Raw genomic sequence first — 11,707 nt, forward strand, 5'->3', positions numbered from 1 at the left:
TCTGGTTTTCTACTATTTTTTTAAGTGTATTTCAATGAGCTAGGAGTGTTGTTTGAAGATGTTTATAGTTTTATTGTCTAAATTTCCGGGGGCAGTTTTGTCCCATGTGGCTTGCTCTGAGAATTTAACGACCTATGGCCTGGTAAAAGATGCTCTGCGGTTAAACAATGAGCTATTCTGGTTCGAGGAGGTTCCAGCACCGGTAGCAGACATTTGCGTCGTAAATACATAAGTGATTCAAATCAAATACATCAAAAAGCTACCAACTATAACCAAAACCAAAATATGAAAATTTTCAAAATCATTTACATAAATATAAGTTGCCAAAGTTAAAATTAAAAATAATTACATAAAATATTATTATTTATTTTTTTTTTTTTGTAAAATTTTAAAATTTTTAGGTTCAAACATTTTTTGTAGTGAAAATTACTCCACAAAATCCCTCCATTACTTTTGAAGAGGATTCATATCTCAGTTCTTACCCCTCGGCCCTCACTGTGATTTGAAGGCTGGCTGGACCACCACACCCGAATTTTCCCACCTTCTCCACCACCTCGCTTCTGATGGCTCCGCCCCTTTCAGCAACAACAAATTGGTGATGGTGAAGCCTTCACTCTGCCTGTTCGCCAGGTTTGTTCTCTCATCTCTGGTCTTTCAAGCTCACTCTTTTTCAACTTACTTTGTACTTCTTTCAAATTAAGGGCAATTTTGTTTATTTTCTTCGGTTTCTGTATGTGGGTTTTGAAGATTATTGTGAAAATAAATAATTGCGTTTCTTTACTTATGAAACTCTCACCGACTCTATATGATGTATGTACCCATCACTTTTGTATTTCTTTTGCGTAATAGATAATTCATAGACAAAGGACATTTTGGTTGTCGAGTCTAGTTTATTCTTGATTGCTATTAAGAAATAATAATAAAAAGTTGACATATTGATGCTATTATCATTATTCTTATGCGATTTTTCTAATTGCTAAGTGCTACTTGTTAGAGTTCATTTTCAATTATTATTACCAAATAAGATTGTTGCTACTTGTTAGGGATTAGTTTGAGTTGTTATCATATTGAATTGAAAAAATTTCATGTTATTATTAGTTTCTGAGAATCATCAAATTGTGGAAATCACACTGTTGATTGTAGGTGAAGTCTGGCTGGTTTTAAGTGGTAGATTTTACATTCTAATGAAGCGACTATAGCAGGTACTAGGGAGGGAACACTCCCAGTTTTGGTTGGTATAATTTTCTCAAGTGGTTTACAATGATAACATATTGTTGTCTATTGAAATTGACAGGTCTTTTTTCACAAGATGGGTTACAAAATTGCTCAAATCCGCCTTGTTAGTTCTCATCCTGAGGTTTATGAACCTTGTGATGATTCATTTGCTCTTGTTGATGCACTCTTAGCCGATCGATCTAATCTAATACAACATAAACCGAAACTATGTATGGAAGTGGGTTGTGGAAGTGGCTATGTTATCACTTCTCTAGCCCTTCTTCTAGGACAGGAGTCTTCATCTGGGGTTCAGTTTTTTGCCACTGATACAAACCCTTATGCAATTTCTGTTACCAGTGAGACATTGAAAGCACATGGAGTTCATGCCGAGTTGATTTCCACTGACATTGCTTCAGGATTGGAAAAACGTCTTGCTGGATTAGTTGATGTAATAGTTGTGAACCCACCTTATGTTCCGACCCCTGAGGATGAAGTCGGTCGTGAAGGAATTACCTCTTCTTGGGCTGGAGGAGAGGATGGGCGTAGAGTTATTGATAGAATCCTACCAGTTGCTGACCTTCTTCTATCAGAAAAAGGCTGGTTATACATGGTCACTCTTGCATCAAACTTTCCCTTGAAGATATGTCTTGAAATGAGGCAAAAAGGATATGCATCTAGGATTGTTTTACAAAGATCAACAGATGAAGAGAGTCTGCACATCATCAAGTTCTGGCGGGAGTCTGATAAACAGTGAGAACTAAACCAAAAGCATTGTTGAGCCTTTGTTTTGAATCATTTTGGAAGCAGTAGCAGATGAGTGATATAATAATGTCTTGAAAGGTTTTTTATGCCTTTTTCGAATGGAAACTTCACTATTATGATTGACTTTTACAAGCAATGAATTTATTTTCCTGTACAAGGGGACTTCTATCTTTCCCCTTTCCTTTTCATTTCATGCCCAATATTTAGTGACAGTGTTGTAGTTTTTTTTTTTTTTTTACTTTTCTTTTTGAAAGCGACAGTGTTATAGTTGTGATAGCATAGAACTGGACCATTATTGATGATGAGTCTATGGTACTCAACTCTGTGCCACTGTTTTTTCCATCAATAAGAATTTGCAGTTGAGTCCCCAGGTAGCCAAATTGCACAGCCTTAAAAATATATGTAAATATGTTTGAAATTTAGTTTGAGTTTTCAACTTAGTTTAATTAGTAATAATAGTATAATTACACAATGTGTAACTTATCATCAAGCGCCTGTAGCTCAGTGGATAGAGCGTCTGTTTCCTAAGCAGAAAGTCGTAGGTTCGACCCCTACCTGGCGCGCATTAGTAAGTATATTTTCAGAATTTTTGTTTATCTAACAAGTTAGTTAACCTGGTTAGATTTTTTATTCTAAAAAAATTTATTTATTTTTTAAAGTCTCCACCATCTACTAATTTAGTTACCAACACACAGGTTTCATAATTCATACCCAACAGGAAAAATTGTACTAAGATTTGAGTGGCCATGATTTACGCTAGTTCAAGTAATTAACATCCTTTGGAACTCAATCTAAAACACCTTTGGTTATAACTCACTCGCAGAGTGTACTACAATAACAAAACAAAAACCCAGCTATACTTTATAGCCTTTTTTCTTTTCCTTCTTCCATTTTGGTTTCTTCTGGTTGAGAAGATGCATAGTAGAAACTCTACACACAATCTTCTAATCTTCGAATGTGCTCATGAATCCGCCAAGAAACCCGGCCCCATTACAATCTCCACATAGCATCTCCCTTTTCCCCCTGCAAGGAATTACAGTTACAAAAATGGTAAGAACATTGGGAGCTCAGAGGACCTCAGTGGTAAAAGCAACAATTGCCATCTGACCGGGCAGTGAAATGATAGAAAAACGAGACTCCGATTGAAATTACAGTCTTTTAACTGTTTGAGAATTGTATCTCAGATTATATAAATATGAATTTTAAGTTGTTCTCCTGCTATATTGAGATCATGACCAACATGATTAAAAATGGTATTGTAGAAACATATTTTGTCAAGTATAAACACCAAAATCAAAGCACAAGAACATTCAACATAGGTACCTGCAAAGCCAACATAATCCACCTGCCTTAAATTGTCCATTAAAGTGGTCCACTGAATTAACTCCCTCACCTTTGCATTGAGAACAGCTTACAGCACCTGTTGGTTTTAAAAAAAAAAAAAACAGATGAGAAATATATATATTACCTGAGAATTTAGCTATTCGGATAACCAAAAAAGAAAAACATGTGACAATATAACACTTGCAGAGTAACTAGCTCATAGTAATAAATATCAGTTAAATAATACAATTGAAATCAGTACCCCCTAGTTGTGATGAAGGCCATAATAAAATGTGCCCAAAAGACAAATTTTACCTAGGAATTTTGATAATTTTTATTCTATAGTATCACTTTAACAAACATTAACAACACCTGAAATTTTAAACCATCATAATAATTCGAAGCATATGTATGGGCGAGTTAAAGTTAGTTGGGTACTTCACTAACCATTTCCTTCACATTTAGTACACACAATGCTATTTACTTTGGTGGTTGGCTTGGTGGATTGGTTTTTTTCTGCAGCCTGTAAAACAAGATGAAAGTGAGTTCAAGGGAAGAATTATCACAAGGAAAATAATAGGAATTTCTTATCAATTAGGTAAGAACAGTAGCCCATAGAAGGAAATATAGCTGATATACTGATATTGGAAAGTAGTCGAGAGACCCAGCTCTCTCCCAAAAGCTAATGCTCACTTTAACCAAACAAATCTCTCCCCCTCCCCTTCACTACTCACTCATATATATAGCACAAATCCCCCCTTTCCAATTACCCAATTACCCTCTTTATTTATCCTAATGCCTATCAGAAAATAACAATGAAGATAAGAAAACCATTGTACATTAGTGAGTTCCTGGCAAACATGATCTCTTTTTACCTGTTTGTAATTTGTAGGCACTCAAGTCTTCTTCCTATGCTTACATATAATTTATGTTTCAAAGCAACAGTTTTTCTTACATTCTCAATGAATGGCTACTTCTTAATTCTTTTAACTCAACATTGTTATGACTTTTGCAAAATGGTCTCTCCTTAGCCACCAAAATTATCAGCCTGAATTGCCTAAACAAAATTCTACCTGAAAGGTAACATTGGTATTTTCTTAGCCCAATTGGCCAGAAAGCTTTTAGCTTCCTTGGATGCCTAGGGGAAACAATTTCAGCAAGAAAGGGACTCAATTTCTCATTATCTGGATAAGATAAATTGGTTTGTTTCAATTTCTCACCTTTACTTCTAATGACTGAAACTTTGACCCTTTCGAATGCTGAAATACTTCACTGGCCCGGAGAACCTTCCCAGGAACCGAATTTCCAACAAACAAGTCTGTGAAAGAATATTCAGATCAATATATAAACACACATCATCAATTAAAACCATATTAGAAAAATCTAGACAGAGAGACCTGGCTTGTTTGAGGGCTTCAAGGAACAAACATGAGTGAAGCAAACTGAGCTTGCCATTGAATTTGTATCCTTTTTTCTCTGTATATTTGGCAAGTGGTGAGGGAAGTGATGACGGTTGTGACTATTGAAATATATTAATATACGAGTAGAACAGGATAAGGCCCTTTTGAAACTCACTTTGAGACCATCAAATTAATGTCATTACCCAAATGTCCTCTAGTGAAAAGTCCATTTTATCCCAGCATGGGGATATTTTGGCCAGACAGACCATTGTTCCTCACAAAAACCCAAAACTATTATATTAATACGCTTAAATATATATTTATTATATCAAAAAGAAAAAGGAAATGGCGAGTACCCTCTTGTCATCTCCTTGCTTTCTCTCTTTGCCAAGTAAGTCTTGACACTTTTTGTTTTGGGTCTTCAATTTTATCAGCTTCTATAGTTGTTCTATAATCAAGGGCAATTGGCTTTTTTTGGTGAAAATAAGTTTATTTTATGTGTCCATATTTGGGTGAAAGGTCTAGATGATATTGAGTTGTGTGGCGTTTAACATATGTCAAGTTGAAACAGATGGAAAAGTTGAAACAGATGGAAAAGTGGGTGCAGGGAACTTCAGAAGCTCATTCTATGGAAAGCTAATGTGTACTCATCAATTTGCAGTAGGAAAAAAAATTCAGAGTAGATGTTATGGCAACTCTGTTGTGGTGGCCTCAGTGGTTAAAAACTTCACCCTCTTATAGTTGAAACTTTATTGTATTTTATGAATCTTGGGCGTGCTTTAGTTTGTTAATGTTAAAATGTTTTAATTATTTTGTGTACTGATGGCCTATTTTGGGAGATATAGTTAATTTTTCAGAGCAACTTTTTTGGTGTTCATTTCATGTTTGGCAGCTTGGAAGGAAGAAGACCAACACCAGAGAGACTGTAATTCCTGACCCGGATTACCGAATTCCGATTGTCCTACTAGGTTGGTGCCAAGGTTTCCCCTTCTTACTCTATGTATGCATAGTTATGTTAGTGAAATCCTGGCTGTATTGTATATCTGTTTCCAATCAAATTTAACCATGAAAATTAGCAAAATGCTTGAAACATGAGACTTACTCAATTGAAATATCACCTAAATACATCTCCTATACTTTATTAGATATACTGATGATGATGATGCTCCTGATGAAAAAATATCGCATGCATTACTTATTTTAGGATTTGGGTATGAAATTAATGATCATGGAGTAAAGTGAAAATATTGAATCGTTGAAAACTTGTATGGAGAGCAGATAATTATTTTAGAATTAAATATACAAGGAGAAACGATTGGGAATACTATGTTCCAATTCTTAGTGATAAAACAATCTTTTGCTAAGTAAATTAAGCTACTAATTAACTGCATCCTTTGCTCGGTGTGGTCTCTCATTTACTATAATGTTGGATTTTGGTATTGTTATGAATTATATTCTAAGTTTTTGTAATGGAATGGATTGCTAAAGTTGTATTTGAGTAAAAGAGATGTTATTTTAATGCTAAAGACCTATATTTGAGTAAAACATATACTTTACTAGATAGATATTTTCTGTTTCATAGTTCACCCAATTATGAACTTCAGAATCAGCAGGTTATGACATTGGTTTAAATACCAAATATGTAAGTACTGTCATTAGTTCTTTTCTGTACAATTGAGCCATTTATACATAATCTATAACAGCATATGTTGATTGGAACAGGTCTAGCTGGTGGGTTAGCTTATTCTAATAATCTGTTACCAGCTGCACCTGTTGGTCTCCTTGGTGCACTCTTACTGTTCCAGGTACAAGAAACCAATGACTAATATAACATTACTGATTTCAGCAAACATGTCTCATGATATATGATGATTGTTAATGTCTTTCTTGTATGAAGTTTTAATGTTAAAAAACTATGGTGAAGTTAGATAAATTAATCTAGCAAAGACTTCAATTATATTCTTCTGCCTAATCTGTTTTCATTTTATTTGTATTTGTTGCATGCTCTAGAAAATGGTGAATGAATTGTATATTGTATTTTATATAATAGTATATATTTGTATACAAAGTTAGAAGACTAAATAGGAAACTACTAAATGCAATTTACCTTAATTTTTATAACTAATATACAATTAATATTCTAACACTCCCCTCAAGCTGGAGCATAGATATTAATCATGCCCAGTTTGTTACAAAGATAATCAACATGCACCCCATTCAAAGCCTTTGTAAAAATATTTCTTAATTATTCTCTATTCTTCACATATCCTGTGGAGATCAGGTCTTGTTGATTTTTTTCACAAAAAAAATGATAATCAATCTCAATGTGCTTAGTTCGCTCGTGAAACACAGGATTTGAGGAAATATGAAAAGCAGCTTGATTATCATACCCACAATTTTACTGGAATAGAAGTCTTAAACCCGGATTGATAAATCCATATTACCTCACACATAGACTGTGTCATAGCTCTATATTTTGATTCAGCACTGGATCTAGGCACAATATTTTGTTTCTTACTCTTCCAAGTGATCAGATTGTCCCCAACAAGTACACAATATCCTAAAGTGGATCATCTATCTACCTTGGAGCCTGCCCAATCTGCATCAGAGAAACACTCAATCTGAGTATGTCCATGATTCTTGTAAACTATACCTCGTCCTGGTGCTCTCTTCAAGTAACATAAAATTTGCTCTAATGCTACCCAATGATGAATTGTTAGAGAAGACATAAACTAACTAACGATACTAACTGGGAATGCAATATCTGGACGAGTCACAGTTAGATAATTCAACTTTCCAACCAATCTGCGATATTTCTCAGGATTTTCAAATGGTTCCCCATCACGTGTAAGATGCACATCTGGACTCATTGGATCATTACAAGGTTCTGCTCCCAATTTTCCTGTCTCAATTAACAAATCAAGTACATAATTCCTTTGAGACAGAAAAATATCTTGTTTACTCCGAGCAACTTCAACACCCAAGAAATACTAAAGCACCCCTAAATCCTTCGTGTGAAATTGGGTATGAATGAAAGACTTAAGGGATGAGATGCCTTCAGTATCATTTCCAGTAACAACGATGTCTTCAACATACACCACTAACAAAATGATACCAGGAGTTGACCTTTTATAGAACATGGAATGATGTGACTTACTTTTCAACAAACCAACTTTCTCAATAGCCTGACTAAATTTACCAAACTAAGCACGAGGACTTTGTTTCAATCCATATAAGGATTTGCGAAGATGACAAACACGCTCTAACTCCCCCTGAGCAAAAAACCCAAGAGGTTGCTCCATATACACTTCTTCCTCAAGATCTTCATGAAGAAAAGTATTTTTAATATCAAGCTAATGCAAAGGCAAATGATGAGTAGCTGTTGTAGAAACGAACAATCGAACAAATATGAGTTTAGCAACAGGAGAAAAAGTATCACAATAGTCTACGCCATAGGTTTGAGCATAACCCTTGGCAACAAGACGAGCCTTTAAGAATTATTTCATCTTGATTGAATTTAACCATAAACACCCATTTGCACCCTATGGCTCGTTTTCCTGAAGGTAAATTAACCAAGTCCCAATAACTATTTGCAACTAAAGCATTCATCTCTTCTATCATTGCAGCAAGCCAACCAGGATGAGACATTGCTTCACGAACAGTTTCAGGAATAGTGATAGAATCAAGAGAAGCAATAAAAGAGCAAGGAGAGGAGAGAAGATTATAAGAAACAAAAGAAACAAGATATTTGTTAATATCGAGACAATAATACCTATATTCTTTCTGAAAACAAGAATAACCAAGAACTACACACTTCGATGAATTGGGATCTAATTTAGTTACCTGTGGACATCACGAACAAAGCAAGTGCTACCAAAAATTCTCAGCTCAATAGGAAATATTGGCTTATTGAGAAAAATAATTTTGTAAGGGATTTCACCATTAAAAACAGAAAATAGCAAGCGGTTAATTAAAAAACATGCAGTAGAAATTACATCGGCCCAAAATGGTTTAGAAACATTCGTATGAAATAAGGGAGCTTTGGCTGTTTTGAGGAGATGTCTATTTTTGTGTTCTGCTACACCATTTTGAGATGGAGTATCAACACAAGAAGTTTCATGAAGCATGCCGTTTTGAGTCATATAAGATTGACATACACCAGATTCGTACTCTTTTGCATTATCATTTCTCAAAGTACGAATGGACACATTAAATTGATTTTGAATTTCAGCATAAAAAGCACAAAATATAGAGAACAATTCAAAACGATTATTCATCAAAAACAACCAAGTGACACGAGAATAATCATCCATAAAAGTAACAAAATAGCGAAAACTAGATTTTTTTGACTAATTCAAAAGGAACACTAGCACGTTTATTGACTCTAGGACTTGAACTAAGGAAATGATATTTAACAAACTGACATGATTCACAATCTAACGAATACAACTTGCTATATTGTGGATAAAGCTTTTTAAGCAGAGGAAGAGATGGGTGGCCCAACCTACAATGTGCCTCGAAGGGGGATTGTACACCACAAAAGGTAACTGATTTAGATATTGGTGTATCAAGAATGTAGAGACTTCCAGATTCGTGTCTTTTACCAATAATTTGCTTCGCCATAAAATCCTGAAATAAGCAATGATTAGAAGAAAAAAAAAATATAACAATTAAGATCGCGAGTAAGTTGACTGACATAGATCAAATTAATAGAAATATTAGGTAAATGTAAGATGGATGACAAAGGAAGCATTAGAGTAGGAATAATTGTACTAGATCCAAGAACACAAGATGGTGACCCATCTACTAGTAGAAGTGGAAACGTGAGGTTGAAGATTAGAAAAGAAGCTAGAATTACGTGTCATATAGTTTGTAGCACCAGAATCAATAACCCATTTGGAAGAAACAAATTTGGTTTACCTGAATCAACAATAGTAGTGATAAAAGAAGATGAATACTTAAGAGACTCTTGATACTGTAAGAATTTGACATATTCATCCGCAGAAACAAGAACTGGTCTACCAAAAGCCATTACAAATATATTCGTCCCACCAAACTAACTCAAACAACAAACCAACCAACAATCCGATAAAGGAGCAAACAAATTGAGACAAGCTGGGAACAAAATGAGATATTGAGCTAGCAATCGAAAAATCTCACAACCAAAATAAGAGAACCCATACCTTCACATGTACAAATCAACGAAGCATATAACACATACTAACTGAAATGGACAACGGAACCACCAGGGAGGTCGAGGAGAACAACATGAAGAAAAATGACGACCTAGAACAGTGCCACGCGCCGGTGCGTAGGATAATGGCAGCCAAAAGAGGCGGCACGTGGGGCCCACTCGCTGGTCTTCTTGGGCTTCCTCCCTGTGTGGGTGGTAAGAACTAAGATGCACTCCAAATAGGATTTCCGAAAAAAGAACCCTAAACAAACCTTATTTCTTTTTAATTTTTTAAATGAGCACAATCTTAAGTAGGCTTTGATACCATATAAAAAATGGTGAATTAATTCTATATTGTATTCTATAGAATACTATATATTTATATACAAATACAATTTACCTTAATTTTTATAACTAATACAAATAAGAAATTAGAAAATACAATTTACTCTAATTTTTATAACTAATATAGAGCTAATATTCTAACATATTCATTCATTTTCCCAAAAATAAGTCTTGTATTCCATTCTTCTTGCAGACGACGAGAGTCAGATTTGTATTCGACAACGAGGCCCTGGTTTGTTTCTCAATCTTCCAGAAAAGTTTGTTCTTTCTTTTAGATACTATCCTACAACAGTGAGCTACAATGAACGATAGCATCCTGTGTCTGTTATGAATTTTGATTTTGTACAAGGATGAGGTTCACTGCATTGGACGGCTAACTCTTTTAGAATTCGATATAACATCTGTTGTTTTTACATCAATTTTGACTCATTTCTGGATATATTCTCTTGGCATTTATAATCAACATGACTTTAGGAGGTAAAAGTAGGGAACGAGCTTCAGGAGTCAGGTGAAAATGTCTTTGTTGGAGGGAAAAACCGTTGGAAGTAAGTCAACTATTGGCCCTGTTGGTTTGGCTTTCGAAGTAAAACAATGTCACCAATTTGATTTGACTGCAGATATTCAACATTTGTGAATTGGGAGCTTTGGTGGCCAAATTTCCCAATTCTTGTTTACTTTAAAGAAACACAAACTAAGCCTGAAGGGCAAGTTCACTTCTTTCCAGTTATATTTGTGAGTTCCTCTTTTTAGATAGAATGGTTTTATGCTCAAATCTTTCCAAACACAAGTTTCTGGATAACTTTTCTTAAGAAAAAACATTATGCTGTTGTAATCACTTACAGAATGGAAAGCAACTTTATGATGTGATGGTGGAGAGAGCTGGCGCTTCTAAAACTAGTGGACCAAAAGACTCCTAAAGCCTCTGAGCACTGTAGTTACATAAATTCTAGTTGTGCCATCCAATACAGTGTTCATATTCTGAAGAGTGCAGTTTATTAGCATGGTAAGATTTTTGGAATTCTGTAAATTTGGATATGTTTTTCTTAATCAATTTGCAAGAGGCAATTGAGTTTATACAAGATGAATGTTATGTTGCAGGTAATTGTTACAGTGGCATCATTTAGTACTTGAACTGAATATGTAAACTTCCCAGTTCAAGCTAAATCTCATTACATTGTTTCTACTTTATACCCCTAAACCATATGTTTTAATGTAGTTTAGATGCAAAGTACTTCAATCACTTGCAGTTGTTTTCTGCTCAGGATTTGGCTTCAAAATGTTTTAATATACTTCTCTATACGTATAGAAGTGATGTAATTTGCTTCATGAACAATGGAAGTGATGTAATTTGCTTCATGAACAATGAGATTCAAGAATCTATATCAGCTAGCACTCCTACTTTAGTTTTCTCTTCAATCTAGTTATTTGGTGTTGATTGGTTTAGGAATATCTCAATTGATTGCTAATTTGTTACATGTTTTCTTGTTTA

The 11,707-nt window shown here is 34.7% G+C and overlaps 3 protein-coding genes and 1 non-coding gene across 5 annotated transcripts; 3 read left to right on the forward strand and 1 right to left on the reverse strand.

The window, feature by feature from the left end:
* Positions 1-344: 344 nt before the first annotated feature.
* On the forward strand, positions 345-2,165 carry LOC115725310 (uncharacterized). 2 transcript variants are annotated; one of them, XM_030654780.2, is made up of 3 exons: positions 345-630; positions 1,144-1,202; positions 1,295-2,165. In XM_030654780.2, the coding sequence occupies exon 3, from the start codon at positions 1,310-1,312 to the stop codon at positions 1,967-1,969; it is 660 nt and encodes a 219-aa protein (XP_030510640.1). In that variant the 5' UTR covers positions 345-630; positions 1,144-1,202; positions 1,295-1,309; the 3' UTR covers positions 1,970-2,165. The 2 variants fall into 2 exon arrangements, with proteins under 2 accessions (XP_030510640.1, XP_060973117.1); XM_061117134.1 differs by lacking the exon at positions 1,144-1,202 and having other exon boundaries at positions 428-630.
* Positions 2,166-2,467: 302 nt separating this feature from the next.
* On the forward strand, positions 2,468-2,540 carry TRNAR-CCU (transfer RNA arginine (anticodon CCU)). Its single transcript has one exon. It is a non-coding gene; the product is annotated as a tRNA-Arg (tRNA).
* A 113-nt stretch (positions 2,541-2,653) lies between these two features.
* Positions 2,654-4,837, reverse strand: LOC115725311 (protein BUNDLE SHEATH DEFECTIVE 2, chloroplastic). The gene is made up of 5 exons (XM_030654781.2): positions 4,698-4,837; positions 4,521-4,618; positions 3,748-3,823; positions 3,301-3,397; positions 2,654-3,000 (listed from the first exon to the last, which is right to left on the reverse strand). The coding sequence occupies exons 1-5, from the start codon at positions 4,753-4,755 to the stop codon at positions 2,922-2,924; spliced, it is 408 nt and encodes a 135-aa protein (XP_030510641.1). The 5' UTR covers positions 4,756-4,837; the 3' UTR covers positions 2,654-2,921.
* A 112-nt stretch (positions 4,838-4,949) lies between these two features.
* LOC115725308 (uncharacterized) lies at positions 4,950-11,634 on the forward strand. The gene is made up of 8 exons (XM_061117135.1): positions 4,950-5,091; positions 5,272-5,417; positions 5,593-5,668; positions 6,423-6,505; positions 10,412-10,450; positions 10,693-10,763; positions 10,836-10,950; positions 11,061-11,634. Exons 1-8 carry the CDS (start codon positions 5,046-5,048, stop codon positions 11,133-11,135), a joined length of 651 nt encoding a protein of 216 aa, XP_060973118.1. The 5' UTR covers positions 4,950-5,045; the 3' UTR covers positions 11,136-11,634.
* The last annotated feature ends 73 nt before the right edge of the window (positions 11,635-11,707 follow it).

The sequence above is a fragment of the Cannabis sativa genome, chromosome 6 (assembly GCF_029168945.1).
Source record: "Cannabis sativa cultivar Pink pepper isolate KNU-18-1 chromosome 6, ASM2916894v1, whole genome shotgun sequence".
NCBI classification, from domain to species: domain Eukaryota; kingdom Viridiplantae; phylum Streptophyta; class Magnoliopsida; order Rosales; family Cannabaceae; genus Cannabis; species Cannabis sativa.

What these genes read in the sequence shown, in the direction of transcription:
- LOC115725308 (XM_061117135.1), top strand. Translation starts at nt 5,046, where the DNA reads ATGGCGAGTACCCTCTTGTCATCTCCTTGCTTTCTCTCTTTGCCAA. An exon ending in TTGCTTTCTCTCTTTGCCAA is followed by an intron (nt 5,092 to 5,271) that starts GTAAGTCTTGAC and finishes AAGTTGAAACAG; the next exon opens with ATGGAAAAGTTGAAACAGAT. An exon ending in GGAGGGAAAAACCGTTGGAA is followed by an intron (nt 10,764 to 10,835) that starts GTAAGTCAACTA and finishes ATTTGACTGCAG; the next exon opens with ATATTCAACATTTGTGAATT.
- LOC115725310 (XM_030654780.2), top strand. Translation starts at nt 1,310, where the DNA reads ATGGGTTACAAAATTGCTCAAATCCGCCTTGTTAGTTCTCATCCTGAG.
- LOC115725311 (XM_030654781.2), bottom strand. Translation starts at nt 4,755, where the DNA reads ATGGCAAGCTCAGTTTGCTTCACTCATGTTTGTTCCTTGAAGCCCTCA. An exon ending in TTCAGTCATTAGAAGTAAAG is followed by an intron (nt 3,824 to 4,520) that starts GTGAGAAATTGA and finishes CTTGTTTTACAG; the next exon opens with GCTGCAGAAAAAAACCAATC. An exon ending in TACTAAATGTGAAGGAAATG is followed by an intron (nt 3,398 to 3,747) that starts GTTAGTGAAGTA and finishes TAAAACCAACAG; the next exon opens with GTGCTGTAAGCTGTTCTCAA.